General features: G+C 41.2%; 1 protein-coding gene across 3 annotated transcripts in view; it reads left to right on the top strand.

Annotated features, from left to right (window-relative positions):
• The window catches only part of diaph2 (diaphanous-related formin 2), a 340,142-nt gene that overhangs the window by 275,415 nt on the left and 49,234 nt on the right, over nt 1–15,493 (top strand). For all 3 annotated transcript variants that reach the window (XM_035160754.2, XM_047340479.1, XM_047340478.1), the window contains exon 28: nt 5,891–6,026. In XM_035160754.2, coding sequence (XP_035016645.1) covers nt 5,891–6,026 — 136 coding nt within the window. The remainder of the gene's footprint in view (nt 1–5,890; nt 6,027–15,493) is intronic.

Here is a 15,493-nt window from a genome sequence, read left to right as displayed (position 1 = left end):
CAATGCCACTGTGTCTGCCAGAGATGTTTTTTATTTCAGGATCACTGACATAACCTCTTTTCGTTACAGAAGACTTTCTTTTATTGCTTTCTTTCATGCCGTCTCATTCTGTGCGGTTATGAATATCGGTCTTTTGAAATATTTTTCAACAAAAAAGATTCAAAGACGAATTTCCAGTTTGTTTTTTTTTTTAATTTAAGATAATTTTATTTCCACAACCCACTGGCTATTTCTTTATTATTTAAACAAAACACAAACATCTTTTTCCCACCAATTTATGTACCTGACATGCGTTTTAAATCTGAATAATCCATCATATGCAAATCAAATTAAATTTTTGATCGCATTTATCTGAGTCCAATGAGGGTCTGATGCTTAAACTTGCAACATACCTGCTAACTTGTAACATGTAAAACTTCCAACTGATTAAGAAACGTCCAACTCTGATTTGGGTGCTGGGAAGAAAAAAAGACGCTTAAGAAGTTATAAAACAGATTAGAATAACGTGTTTGAAGGAGGGGATGCTGAAAAATGAGATAATGTTTAATTCTAGTGTCTTACTGATAAAAGAGGTTTGGGCAAGCTGCTTAACCTTTTAACCACACTTTCATTACCTCAAAGCTGCTGCTTGTGCGCATGCGTGTGCACGTGCTGTCACCAAAGGGTATTGTGGGATTTTGTCAGCTCTACTAGATGAAACTGTATTTTACTTTACAGCCATTAGTTTAAAATTATTTTCAGTATAGCTGACAAAACATTTCTTTACAATTTATAAAATGTTATACATATCGACCTTAAACTTTATGACCACAGTTTAAAATATTGGTTAATGAACACTTACATTTGAGGTGAAATTTCTTCAGTACACGTAGAAAGTCTAAACACAAGTGAGAAGTTAAACATTAATTCACCTTGAATAAAAGTAAACTTCCAAATTTCTCCTGCTACTTCTCGGTGTCATATGAATTGTGGTTTCTAAGAACAGTGACAAAAGCACATTGGGCAAAACAGAGGTGATATCAACAGCAAGCTAAACACCACATCAGCTCAGAACAAGGCCCAGTTTCCCTTTTCCTTATTAGACTGAAGTCTGTTAAACATTTATTCAAGTGTCTTTGCTCCTCTGCCTTTACCCATCCCGACTGGCAACCCCCAGACCTCCCAGTTTCAGGCTGATGGCATGGTGTCCAGAAGGGCTGCTCTCAGGGTTCACATTTCATTAGCGTGAATGGCAAAGTCCCCTTGTCTGACTCCGTCTCCTGTCTTTGCCCTGATCCCCATCTGAAACCAACTTCTCATTCCCTCTGATCAAAGAGCACCAGCACACAACACAATGCTCCCTCAAGGATTCCACAGATGCATATCTCTAAAAGAGGCATCCACCCAAGAAAATAAATTATTCTCTCAAGCAAATAGCTGCATATGAATATTTTATTACTGATTTAAACTTTCTTGCTCTGGATGAGTGGAGGAAAGTGAGTGGGATAAGGTGTTGTGGTGTGGTTGAGATGGGGGAGGGGGGGTGTTGGTGGTTATAAGTTAATGTATTCATATAAAAACAATCCTTTAATCACCACACTCTTCAGATATTATTTATAGTTTTTGGCTCTTCAGCTCTGCTGACAGAAAGGCTAATCCCATCTGCTTGCAGAGCATGAGGAATCAATGGCTGCTTTTATTTTCTTACCCTGAAAAAAACAACTGAGCTAGCTTCTTTATAGCACCACGAAAACCTCCTCCCCAGCTTTCTGCTGTCGCTGAGCGGATTTCGGAGAGATGTCTGCGAGTTCTTTATCTCTGACAAAGTCGGCCGACATCAACCATCACTGATTTGTTCCAAAAGGCAAATCAAATGAACACGATGACTTCATGTCCCTTGATGATTTTAAATGAGCCCACAGTTTAACTTCTTGATATGCTTAGTCTGCTCAGGACTTTTATTTCAATATTGAGACACTGAGTTGTTCGACTCAGATGAAACATCTCCACTAACTTCCATCCACGTTGCGTTGCCCTGTGCAATGCATTCACAGCACAAAGCAGCTGCAGTATTAAAGAATTCCAATGCATTACAGTCACCCTAAATTGCTTTTGCTAAAAAGCTAGGGCTTAATGCACCCGACCGACATGAGGCATTTGAGTAAATGCACTGACGGACAGTCCTCACAGAACTGAATGTAACTGATAAGGGAATCCATTAACTCTATTTTACTTCTGTTTCATTCTCTTTCTCTCCCTCACTCCCGTCCTATTCTCTTCTTTTCATTTTTTTTCCTGTGGCCAATAAAATATTATTTGATTTCAGCACATGGAGTCAGTATTCGAAGAGTCCAACAATTTGTTAATTTAATGCTGCTGCCATATTCTGAAATAGAGTATGAGTGAAATGCAATCGCAGGGTCTGTATGTGTAATCCTGACCAGGAGCACGGGGGATTAGGATTTTCCCATTAATGAGTTATCAAAGCGCAGCAGATGGGCTGGGATGAGCTAACACTCCTCCTTGTTGATTTAGCGACTTTATTAAAAGACCAAAAGACACGGACCAGGTTCTAAAAGTAGCAAGATAAGGCATCTAAGAGTTTTAGCTGATGATTAGTGTACGTGCGGGTGTCCGCCATTTATTTTCTAAGCTTGCTAATTCCTTCACAATAAGACAAATGATGCTGATCTTGCTGAAGATGATGCTCTCTTCACCTTCTTTCTCAATCACTGCCATGTTTCCTCAGTAAATCAACTAACACTGTCATGACACGGTCATTGAAATTGTCTCACCAGATTTTGAAGGTCACTCATCAATATGGGAATCCATCTATACTACAGAGCAGAAGTCGCACAATCTGTAACTTATAACTTCTTGAAGCCGCTTCCCCCGACATTCTGGCACACAGTGTAACAGATGGCTAATAAACACATTTGCTGCTTAAAGCCGCGGCGCTGTCGTGTTTGTAAAATTGAAATGAGATATAGCGGTGACACTCTCTGCGTGAGATCACTGGTGCAACCGAGCAGTTAGAAATACTCATTGCTCCCTCATTCCATTGGAAAGCTCGTATGCAGGGGAGGGTCTGCCATGCTGTGGGAGATGTATTGTGTTGTGCAGGGTCAAGGAAGAACAGCAAACACATTTCATGAATTATTGAAAGAACAGACCTGGAGGAGAAAATGCTGCCTGGCCCTTGTTGGTAGATTAGACCTGTGGGCTGCAAAGCATTCTGTTTTCCGGCCAAGTATAGATAGAGGAGTACTTATAATCTCCATCTTATACGCAGCGGAGGCCTAGAGTGTGACATACACTCACTTTGTCTCATGGCCTCCATACGCCTGAAAGCAAGAATGGGCTACTTCACAGAATGGGTTTGTGTTGTTGACAAACCTACCTGGTAAAAAGGTGCTATTATGCAAAAAACACACATTTGGTTTTGGTCGCTTTGAGAATCTAACGTTGAATTTACATAGCTCCCTGAGCAACGTGCATATCGGCACCACATCTTCCTGCTCTTCAACAAAGGGGCTAAGGGCACAGAGGCAGACAGGTACATGCCACCTTGACACTAGGATTTGTTTTATTAAAGGGTTATTAGGCAGAAATGTGCCCAGAAAGGAAACTGTCCATCATGGTGGATAATCATTGGACAGAACCCTCTAACCTCCTGTGCTACATTAACTATATGTCTTTCTATTCCTTATTACTTTCAAATTAATTGCACTGTGTTCAATTTGTCTTCTTTTCTAAACCTTCATGAATGTCTTTATCTGCTTTGACAACTTGTTTATTTTTGCAAACATATTCCTATTTGATTATTATTATTACAAAAATTGCATCTTACATTAAGATGTATTTTTCAAACACAAACAATTCATTACATTTCTTGTGCAGTATTTTAATTTGTATATAATTCAATTCCAGGTTCTTCCTTGAGCAATGTGTTACTGTCAGAACAATTAAATCTGTATTATAGACTTTTACCTTGTTTACCATTCACCATTAGAAAATCAAGGTTTTTCTATATAATCTCTAATTAGGTGGCTCGGTAATTGTAGTGAGGGAGCAACACAAACATGTGAAGGACAAAAATAACTTGTTACTGTGGTCACAATCATATTGTGAATATTTACCTTACTACTTTACTTAAGTAGATGACAGCAGCCCAGACAAAACAAGATGTGTTTCAACATTTTGGGATTTCATAGTAAATATTTGAGCATATTCAAGAGAAAGCACATAATTTTCCTATTAAAATAATGAGGTTTGAAACTGGGAAAGACTTTAAAATGTCACACACATCTAATATGTCCACCTACAATGTGCAGAGGTACCAAGAAAATGAAACCTGATCAAATCAGTTGTTGCCATCGGCGAAACAGGGGTCATCAAGAGAATAACAAGAGATCAGTAAAGGCATATTTGTTTCTATGTTAGTTAGTGGTGCTGTTTGATTATGAGCAACATAATTATGTTGCATAATCATGTTTACAGTCAAAATGTGTTGTTTGTTTAAAATAAGTTTTGCCGGCAGGATTTTATTTGTAATCTGCATAATTTATCTTCCAATTTATGCTGTAGATGTTGAGCAATGCAGTGATATCGCGTCTAAAATGAATTGAACGCTGTCAGAGGACAGACATTTATTTGATTCATGCTGCCAGTGCTGCCCATCACGTCAACAAATTGCCCAAGTTAACTCTTTCATTACTGAATATCTAACACAGCTCTCCTCCGTTCAGTCAAAACTGCAGCAGAGTGCACATTGTCACTATACATGATATACTGTATATATATATCAATCACACAACTTTGATAGATAAATTGATTTTTGAGTGTTTCCACAGACTTGTAGCAGCTGACAAAGCAAATATCTGCTGTTATGTTTTCATAATGCACATACCATCAAAACACACTCACTCTTCTTATGTAGTTTTCTCTCTCTACCATGTTTCTGTCTATCGCCCTCACTTGACTTCTCCATTACCCCCCCTCTGCCTCTCCGTCTCCTGCTCTCATTGCCCTTGTCATGCAACAAAGAGACAGTGACAATGAGGGCTTCTGTCCTTGGACATGGAGCAAAGCTCTACTATTGACTGGCATGATGAGCTGCTCTTTCCTTGTTCCTTCCCACAATCCCCGTAATCCTTCAGTCTTAGCTGCCAACATGACACACACATCAGGACCACAGGGGCATTTGATGGGGGGCCTACTGTCACCACTTATTATATCAGTGCACAGATGGGGCCGTGCCTTCACTTACTGACACACACACACACACAGAGGCACATATGCATACATAAGAGCAGAAGCACAAAGATGCCCATGGACTCCAGCATAGGCGGCGCAGGCTCATATGCATGTGTACACACGGAGTATGACCTCTCACACAGTCTTACACTAACACCTATGATGGGTCCTGTCAAGGGCTGCACCACAGGCCTGGAATGAGAACACATTTTGTTTTCTCCAAAGGTCACGGTTGAATTTTCCTCTCTGTTGGCACAAGAACAAACTGACACGTTTGTAAAGGCTGTATCTGTGCCGTTGATTATCTCCCTTTTTCTGACTCCTCCCTGACATTTCAGCCGGTCACGAAGGAGGAGGAGGAGGATGATATCACTTTCTCCCTCCTCAGAGACTGGCACTGCTGCAGTTTTCTTTTTTTCATGCGGTGACTCCTATATTGTCAGGAAATATACTTGCATGGTACATGTGTGTGTGTTTGTGTGTATATAAATTGTTTATTACAGAAGCTATCAAACACCCTCTCTGAATTAGAATTTGCTGATGGCACCGTTTCTGAATATGACAATACAGTAGCAGAGACACTAAAAAGCAGGAAAATTCTGATTTTATCTGTCTATGTGGCTGTGTCCATGTCTGTGTGTGTGTGCCTCATCAGGAAGCAGTGAAGGAGAACCACAAGAAGAGGGAGATGGAGGAGAAGATCAAGAGAGCCAAGCTGGCGAAGGAGAAAGCAGAGCGCGAGAAGCAGGAGCGCCAGCAGAAGAAGAAGCAGCTGATTGACATGAACAAAGGTATGCCACTTCTGCCTGTGCCACCACAGAGACAGAGACGGGGAGGCAGGTGGGGAGTAAGGAGGAGGAGAACAGGAAGATGGAAGGGGGTTTCAATTGTGCTTCACACAGATATGAACTCAGAGGGAAGAGGATAATGCAGTGGGGGGAGTTGTGTTTTTCAGCTGTGAGGGAATCTTATATTTACCTCCTTAGCCAACACAATGCTTCCAAACAACAGGCATATTATGCTACTTTTAGCTTGTTCTTTCCATGGTGCATTTGCACACATGGACAGAAACATTCTCTTCCTACAGTCTGTACATGGCTTCCATAACATTTAACCTTTTTTTAAACAATAGTTACCGATGGTATAACTCAGCAGCCGCACCAGGTATTGGAATGTAGTGATGAATAAATGCAAATGCTCTGTTTGAGCTCTCGTAGAAGTGGCAGGATCACACGATGTAGGTCACCCGCAAAGACAGGAAGCTGAGTTCTACTTTTACAACACAGTCTTGCTGTTATTACTTTTTCTCTGGTCATTTGCGAGTAATGCAAGACAACAATGATCATTCCTTCATCTGAGAAGTTTGCCGGCTATATTTATTGTAGTGAATCACTGGAATTGCTCTTTTGTCCTGCGGCGATACCAGTAAACCGTGTATTGATCAGTGTAAGTTGCAGTTGTCCAGACATGAAAAATTAGAGCAACAGAGCTGGGTGCCTGTGTCTAGTTATGCCAATGACATTGAGAAGGAATTTCAAGCCTGAAGGGGCCTTGCAAGCAGTCGTTGTGGTCTTTTGTCCATTTTTTTGACAAACAGACTTGGATTTTCACAATTCACCAGCTTCTAAATGTCAGCACCAGCCAAGGACCTCTCTGTAGCTCAGCCACATTGGGAAATGTGACAAGACAGTGCTCAGTATGCCACAAACTCTCCAAGATAATTGATGCATGCTACATTTTTTTCCTTTTCTTCCCTGAGCAGTGACCTCTTTGAAAGCTTCACTTTTAATAATCCAACATTGCTGAGCCGAAGGAGGCTGTCTAACCCCCTCTCTCATTCTGGCTAACCAGATGGAGAAGGGTAGAGAAGTAGGTATGATATTAAATATTTCTGCCAGAGCAGATTTTGATCTCAGTTTCTGAATGCCATAATATGACTTGTATGAATAAAACATGAGGGTGACATGGGCAACGTTGCCTGCAGCTTTAGAGATAGTGGGGATTGTCCTCCAACCAAGTATTAGCTTGTTGGACTGTCGCGATCACAATGACCTTGCCAGTTGTGATATACACACTTGATGTGCTAAACCCAGGATGCTTCTTACCTATCAAGGTTCTTTGTCTGCATCGACAAAACATTTTCATTGAATAATTCCTTCTTTTTTTTGTGTACTGACTTGTCTCTATGTGAAATGCAATCAGAGAAAGTGAAATCAAAAAAAGCTCTTTAAATGGATGCTGTGAATGGAAAGCTGAACTTGAGCCAGGAGGAGGTTGGAGGTTACAGCAGTTTGCTTTTCTGCTCTTGTGTTCTCACTCGGTTTCTCTTTAAGTGGTTTGGTTGGAACACACTTAGCAGGATATTCAGTGTTTTCCTTTGTTGCACATCTTTATTATGCCTCCGCAGCAACAACAACCATCGCCTGAGGGAATTTCTCAGTAATTTGACTTGTTGTAATTTCTTTAAATTTAGACAAGCATTCACTTGGACCCAAGTGAATGAACTGAGTAGATCTTAGTGGGTCTAGGTCACTCATACAGCACGTCTTTAACTGCAATCATTTTTAATGACCTAATAATTAGAAAATCCACTTTATTCATTTTCTTAAATTCCTTGTGTTCACTACATAGAGTATATTTCATTTGTATATTTTTATTCCGCATAGGCAGACATGTATGTTTACTGTAATTAGTTGGTGAGTGATACAACTGCAGCGTTCCTTTGTCTCTGCTCCTCTCCAGGCAGCTTTGGCTTGAGAGTCTTGGCTCTTTTCTCCCATTCTTTTGTACAGTTGTATATATATGTGCTTCAGATATTTTGAGTAGTTGGTTATTTGAGGGGACTTTGCTAATCTATATTTCATGCTGAGCATCAACGTGTTCTCTGTGAAGGCTGATAAAAGTAAGATAGCTTACTGGACAGAGAGACTTGTTTAATTCCTCTCACCATTAATCAATGTCCATCCACCCTGTGCATTTTGGATCAGTGAATACGTAGGTGGGTGGGTGGATGTAATGAATTGCTGACCTAAATATTGTATTTTTTTGTGTTTACAATTCCATTAGACTGAACAGATGGAGATAGCATATGGTCATTGTTTTAAGAGAATTATGTACAGGTCAGTATCTTATCTGTTTTATGGATTAACTGATTTAGTCATTTTATTGCTTAAAAGACTTTTAGATGGATCGCACTATCGGGTTTAATGTAATTTCAAGAGGCTATTTTTGAGATTTTTTTTCGTCATTTCACAAATTGTGACCTAATCCTCTTCACTTGCAAATGATTAACAATGAAATGCATATTTAATGAGAGTTTAATTCATTTAGCTTTTTCCAGGACGGCACCACGGTGGGGAGGGGGGGAGGGGAAACGGACAAATGCTTTTAGGAAACTGAAAATAAAACCTTTTTCCCCCCTTTCCAAGTTGATAAAACCTGAGATTATGCTCTCTGACATTCCCACTTATTCAACAAGTGTGATTGATAGATGAGACAAGTGGAGAGCTAAACGTGTTTTCCTTGTGAAGTATTAGAAATCCTAATTGCTTATGAAATCATTACCGAGTCACCCAATTTGTTTTAATTTGCTCTAAGTGGATTCCCAAAGTCTCTCGAACTGACCAGATGTTCAACATTTACAAAATTGCTTTACTTCACTGGAAAAACACAGTTGAACACAGTAGAATGAACCCAAACTAATGCTTCTGTCGAAAGCAGGGGAAGATGGCTCTTCACAGCGGGATAGTTTTTTTTTTTTTTTGGCCTATGAGGCAATGTCACTAGCAGCATGTCGAGTGTGTCAGAAGCTAGAGCATTTGGACTTTTCCTTCTCCGAGGCATTTGTGTGGAGTAACAGGCCCCTGTGGGCGCCAACTCGGCTGGCATCACCAGGGTCAGTGCCCCCGTCTTGGGCAAGTGTCTGCACCCACATGTCAACTGTGTACCCCAGTCAAATCCACTAAGCTTTGAACAGAGCCGGAAAGCGCACATGCCGCTTTGAGCCCAATCCAGCCTGGCATACGGCACACAGTAATAAACAAACAACCGGAAAACAAAAATAAACAGTTATGTGAACATTTTATTTAGTCCAGACATTTCTTCCAGGTAGCACGGAGAAATAGTGAGGAACTTTGTGTTTTACGTGCTTTCCGGCAACTTTTCCTCAGACCTACTTTATATAGTTTACTGTGAATGGTTGCAGTAGCTCGTGGAGCAGTGCCCTTCCCCATTAGAGCCTCTGAAGAACATTTTTATTGCCAACCTGAGGAATATCAAGTGTAGAAGCATATTGGTTGTAGCCTGCAAGCTTTACAACACCTTTTTATGAGTGTACCAACAACCTGCTATCTCAGCTGACTATACCCATTAAATGTATTCCAACTGGACTCATGTAGGATAAAGACGTTTCTTAAGTAATCTTCGCCCCCAAAATAGAATTATCTGATGGATAAACTAACTTTCTGTAAAATCAATTACTAAAAGTGTTCTAGATAGTGTTATTAAAACCCCCAAAACACACACAGAGGCTCCACAGATGCTGTTTTTATGATTAAGTTTTACCTGTGAAAGTGATCATTTTTTACGATGGGAATTAGAGCCCACTCACCCGCTTCCATCCATTCTAACAACAGCTTGCAGACACAGGCAAAATTCAGACCCAAACGGTGCGTCGCTCTATTGGGATAATAAAGCAGATTTTATTTTTTTTACTAGCCTGTTTTGTAAATACAACTTTTGCACACACATTTTTACCATCTAAAACATAGTTATCATTTTTCACTCAACAGCTGGAAGTTGTGTAAACCACATACTTCATCACTGGGGCACAGAATCGCAGACTTCATTAGTAGTCAACATGTTGTATTTCTGATTATTTTAAGGCACAGATATTAAACTAATTCATTAACCTGGTGGCAGCAGATGGTTTATCATTAAGATCCTTCTTAGTTTGCTGTTTTCATAATATCGTTTCTTATTTTTAGTACATTTCATCATGTACAGTCATCATGTGTCCTCCTTCCCATTCAGCAAAGCCGGCAAGAATGAGGTCTCCGTGTCCCTGTGATTCTTTTCAGAGAACCGTTGGCATTTTGACAATGATGGGCCTGCAGCTTCTATTTATGCATTCTCCTTGTCAACCTCTCACATGTTCAGGATGAACTAGTATATGTTTACAATGAACAACAGTGGGCTCCTCTCAAAAGAGCTTTCCATTTGTTAAATACAAACAACATTTCAGACTTCTGAAAGGCAGAATTATTCTGCCTTTTGCAGGTCTGCATGCTAATATAGATTGGATTTTAATGTGGATTTTGAGACAATACATCTCTAGTATTTGTTATGTATTACACATTTATGATCCGCAAAAATTAAGAGACGGTTGATAGAGACAATTTAGATGCTTTTACTGATTCTAATGAGCTAACATATCCATCAGTGTGTTTTCTTTTTCCTGTGTTTACTCCTCTTAATGTATTTTTTCCTAAAAGACCAAGTTGTGCAGGTAATTTTTTTTATTTTATTTTGTTTACCAATGCTCATTTTCCAAATCCAAGTATCTATTAGTGTGATATGCTAAAATAAATTGACATATTATTGTGCAGCTGTCTGACTGGTTGTGGCTGGCGGAGCCCTGTCAGGAATGACAGCGGCAGAGATTTGGATTGATGGCTTCGTGTGACACTGACAGCTGCTGGTAGGCCAGTGCATACCTGTGTTGCAGCAATGCCAGCTAGGTGATCATAGACAAGGGCTGACAGGCAGCACTGGGGTGGACAGGTTAGCTCTCTAAGTTTGCATAGTGTCTCCACAGCACAGCAGACATGGCAAACAACGTTACCAGGAGAGATGGCTTGTAGAGAAGTGAAGGTCAGAAACCCAAATAGATTTCGAAACGAAAATCTTGCTATTTCTCAGCTTAACGTGGGAAATGCAGCCACCATTATGGATCTATAGATGACCTTCATGTTTGATAGGGACTATAACAGAAGAGGACAGACCTTTCCAGAATGTAATGATGACATATGGTACAATACTTCTGAATCTGCTGCCTGCTCCTTCCCTTAGGTGTCATTTCTTCATCATGCCGCTGATTGCCTCCATGTCTGGTTATATATTTGTAGTTTCTGATGACTTATGAAAATGAAGGATCTCTCCCTGCATCTGCATATGGATGTCACAGCAGCATATTGCTAAAATGAGCAAATTGCCTTTTTCTCCGACCTTGCATATGAGCTGTGTCGATCTGGAGTGCAGGAAGTGCAAGGCATGCTCTAAAACTCCTGAGTATGGATTGGTGAATTCCATCATTACCTTGAAAGACAGGAACAAGGGCACCAGGATTATCTGGTGTCATACATCCATTCTAATAAATAAGAGCATATTAGATTGTGCTCCATCGCCAGTCAAAATCAGAATCTGCCTCAGGCGATGATGGCAGCACACAATATGGCTGACTGCGTCTCAGCTGAGGACTATAATAGCAAGCGGCACAAATAGACACATGCAGAAAAATAGAATTATGCGTAAACAAATGACATTCAAGGATTAAGTACGTCTGACTGCGAGCAAAATTACATTTTGTAAGTGAAGGTGATACAATAAAATACTCATCCAGTACTTATCCTCTCAGAATATAACATTTTCAATGCACTTCTATAAACAAATGTCAACATGAGGAAAACAACCCGGAATCCCTTAAATGTGTTTTAATAAATACCACAGTTCAGTAGCAATTAAAGGCAACACCGGGGAATAGTCTCTTCCACGTTTTGTCTGACTTGTGCATTTAATTGTTACGTTAAATGTTTGCTTGTTTTTACTTTGTTTTATTTCGTAGTTCCCTCTTTTGTATCAGGAGAAAGACAGAAAACACTAATGAGATTGCACCTTAAAGCTTTTAATCACTTTTATCTATTATCTTTTACTTAATTTAGTTAAAGCCACAATCAAGGGAGCGAGACATGCATCAGATATCTATGCCTCTCCGTTTTTTCTCTCTCATTCCCTGTGTGTCTCTGCGCGCCTCTCTTTCTGTCTCCCACACACACACACACACTCACTTTGCTCATCCCGCCTTGTACTTTTCTCTCTCCCATTGCTTTGGTAAATGTTCTTCTTCTCCTTGGTGAAATCAGCTCAGGCACAGTTGAATCTCATTAATTTGTGGGTGGTTCAAGTGTCTGATCATTTCCCCTCCCAGAACTGGACCTCACCAGTCACTTTACAGTCAATCAAACCTAATTACCCTCACTACAAAGACCGTCAAATCCCATTGTCAAATCCATTTAGCTTCCCAAGGCAGCGCCGCCTTTCACTGATGCAAACAGCCCATGTGGGGTTTGGTTCAGATGTTATCTTGATCTGGATTCCAAAACTCCGCTTTCCAAATGTGCCAGTCATCTAAAATGGGAATATACTCTGTACTGCATGGATGAATCCCAAAATGTGTATGGCATCTCAGTGTGCGTACGCTTGCCAAAGCCTCTTTTAAATCCCTTTCATTTTAATTACCTTATTCATTTCCAGTGTGACCCTGGTGTGAACAGTCACGTATGCTGAATGTCTGCATAGTTAAGGTGCCTTGCCATATAGATAAGCAATCGTGATCAGTCTGTGATTTGGGCTTTGGCATTAATACTTGAAGGCTGTTCTTGTCTGTCTGCCAGAGCAGCACAGTAAAAGGTGTTATTAGTGTGTCAGAGTTTTAGAGGTTGACCCCAACTGCAATAAAAAAACACCAGTCACCAGCTTACTACTCTTCATGTAGACCAGTTTAGGTCCTGTTACTTGTCGTTTAACTTAATTATTATGGTGTCACTTCCTGTTGCTCCTTTACATTAAAATCCATTTAGTGTATATAATGTAAAAACATTCTAATGGAAAGCAACACAAAATATACACACTGTACTAAAATAAAAAGTATACAATTGGAAGGTTTCTGACTTTTTCAGATTTTCAGGTTTAATATGGAAAAAGGTACTGTGGCAAATTGCAATGCAGCTTTGACTGATTGATGATTTGAAAGATGCTTGAATCACACACACTTCGAATTTTGCACAGAAACTAAACAGCAGATTTCATAAATGTCAAGGCAAAGGGGAGCACATGAAAAACAGCCACTAGAGTCTATTAGATGAGGTCAAATCGAGTAACACAAGACCGACGCTGAACTCAAAACCAGAGCCACAGAGTTGAGAAAGCCTGTTGTAAATATAGCTCTCTATCTAATCGCTTGAAAGACCACTTTGGTCAGTTTATAGTGACAGCTCGGTCAAGAGCAGACACCATCAATAGGTGACGGTTCACAGTGAAAATATATATATATGGGTCATGGTCTCTCATAACACTAAATGTGGCAGTACCTAACCTATGGAAAAAGGGGCAGTAGTGGTCCACTCTTGTGAGGACAGGCTCCCACAGCCCTGCTGGCACCCTGACATGTTGACCCCATGTGGCTCAGAGAAAGTGTGTCAACTAAACATCTGTCAGTGCTTGGTCGGAGCTCTCCCTTGTGTGTTAATGGTGTAACTGGGCAAACTAGCCCAAAGCAGTGGATAGATGGTGATCGCAAATTGTAATTGGAGGGGGGGCTGCAGGCAGTCGAAGTAAATGATAGTAGAGGAAGCACAGTGTGGTGACTGCTCTGTTGCAGGCATCTCTCTTCCCCCCCCATCCCATCTCCCAACCTCCCCTCCCTACTGTTTCTCACTTGGGGCCTGGCAGCATCCATCCAGATGGAGGGTTTATTTTTGTTTTTGTTTGTTTACTTATTCATGCATCCAGCTATTCGGGGCATCGCAGGGGCTTTCGTTCCACCACAGAATGCAAATCGCCATGGCGGATAATCCACTTTCATCTCTCCCTTGTCGACATCCAACTTCTCTCCACGTTTCCTCCAGTCTCGCAGTCAGGACATCTCTCTTTCTTTCGTTGTATGGGATCTGGCCTGCAGTGACCAGGGCCAGCCTAGCTCCTACTACATGCATGTCAAACACAGTGCACCTCTCACCACATTTCCCACCCTCACAGCACTCTGCCCTTTTTCCACCCCCCCTTGCTTTCTCCCACTGACCCTGGCGCCACACAGGGGCTCACAGCAAGATTTAAGTAGCAGCTACATTGCCATTCCCCCTGGAATGGAGGGTTGTGGGAGCATCCCTAATTGAGTTAGGGAGGACATGAGTGGGTTTACTCATCAAGCTGATACAGTAAAACAATCCAGAATGATCAGGAGGCAAATCTGTCTTTTTTATTAGCCATCTTCCTCTTCCATTCCCCTTTTCCTCCTCTCCTTTCACTTAAGTGGACTACTACACCTACACACACACACACACACACACACACACACACACACACACACACACACACACACACACAGACACACACACACAGACTCCTACAAATTAAAGACTGCGGCCTGTCTGAAAAGTTTCTCGGGTCATTGTGTCAAGGCTTCTGTCAGGGTTGGTGGGTTGGACTGCAGGGAGATGTGGATAGAGGAGAAAACAAAGGGGAGACATCTAACAGGTGCATGACTGCTGTCCCTTTGGGTGCTTGTGTTCTCTGTGGCAGTAATGGTCTCTGTCTGGCTGGGTCTTGGGGGCGATTGCAACTGTAGGAAAGGAGGGCGAGGGGAAAGGGTGACTCTGCTCAAAGCCAGACAGTAGGAGAGTAGACAACAGAGCAGTAAGAGGAAGGGGAAGCTGAGTAATGCAGGTGGTTGTGTCTGTTTTCTAGTGTCTGAATTCTAGTGTGAAAGTAACAGGAAACCAGGTGCATAGAAGTGAGGGTCAGCTGGAGAGATGAGATTAAAAGAAAGTGTAGTTGTCGCCTCTCCACCTGGCCATAAACCAGCACCTCCCTCCCTCCACTGAGGCTTTTGTTTCACAGCTAATGGTCCAGGTTAATTGCACAGGTGACTTTCTGTGGGGGAACAGATGGGCTCAAATGTGTTCAAAAACAATCTGCAGCGAGCAAAAAAACGGAAGGAGTCATTCACCCCCTCTTCATTCTCCCTTCTCTTACTCATCTTATCCACTGGAGCCATGGAGGGCGACTGGGGTGAGGTTAAACTCTTACTGTGTTGCCCGTTCGCAGTGGTTTCGATTCATCAAGCAGAAGAAGGCCTGTAAGCTCTCATTAGATGTCATTACAGTGCAAATTAAACTCAGGGATTGGCTACGGGAAGGATAGCAGATAGTGAATAATAGACATCTCTCCTATGCCTCATTTTCCCCATGTAAAACACTTTAAT

The sequence above is a fragment of the Hippoglossus stenolepis genome, chromosome 7 (assembly GCF_022539355.2).
Source record: "Hippoglossus stenolepis isolate QCI-W04-F060 chromosome 7, HSTE1.2, whole genome shotgun sequence".
Lineage (NCBI taxonomy): Eukaryota > Metazoa > Chordata > Actinopteri > Pleuronectiformes > Pleuronectidae > Hippoglossus > Hippoglossus stenolepis.
This window is presented reverse-complemented; position numbering and strand designations above follow the sequence as displayed.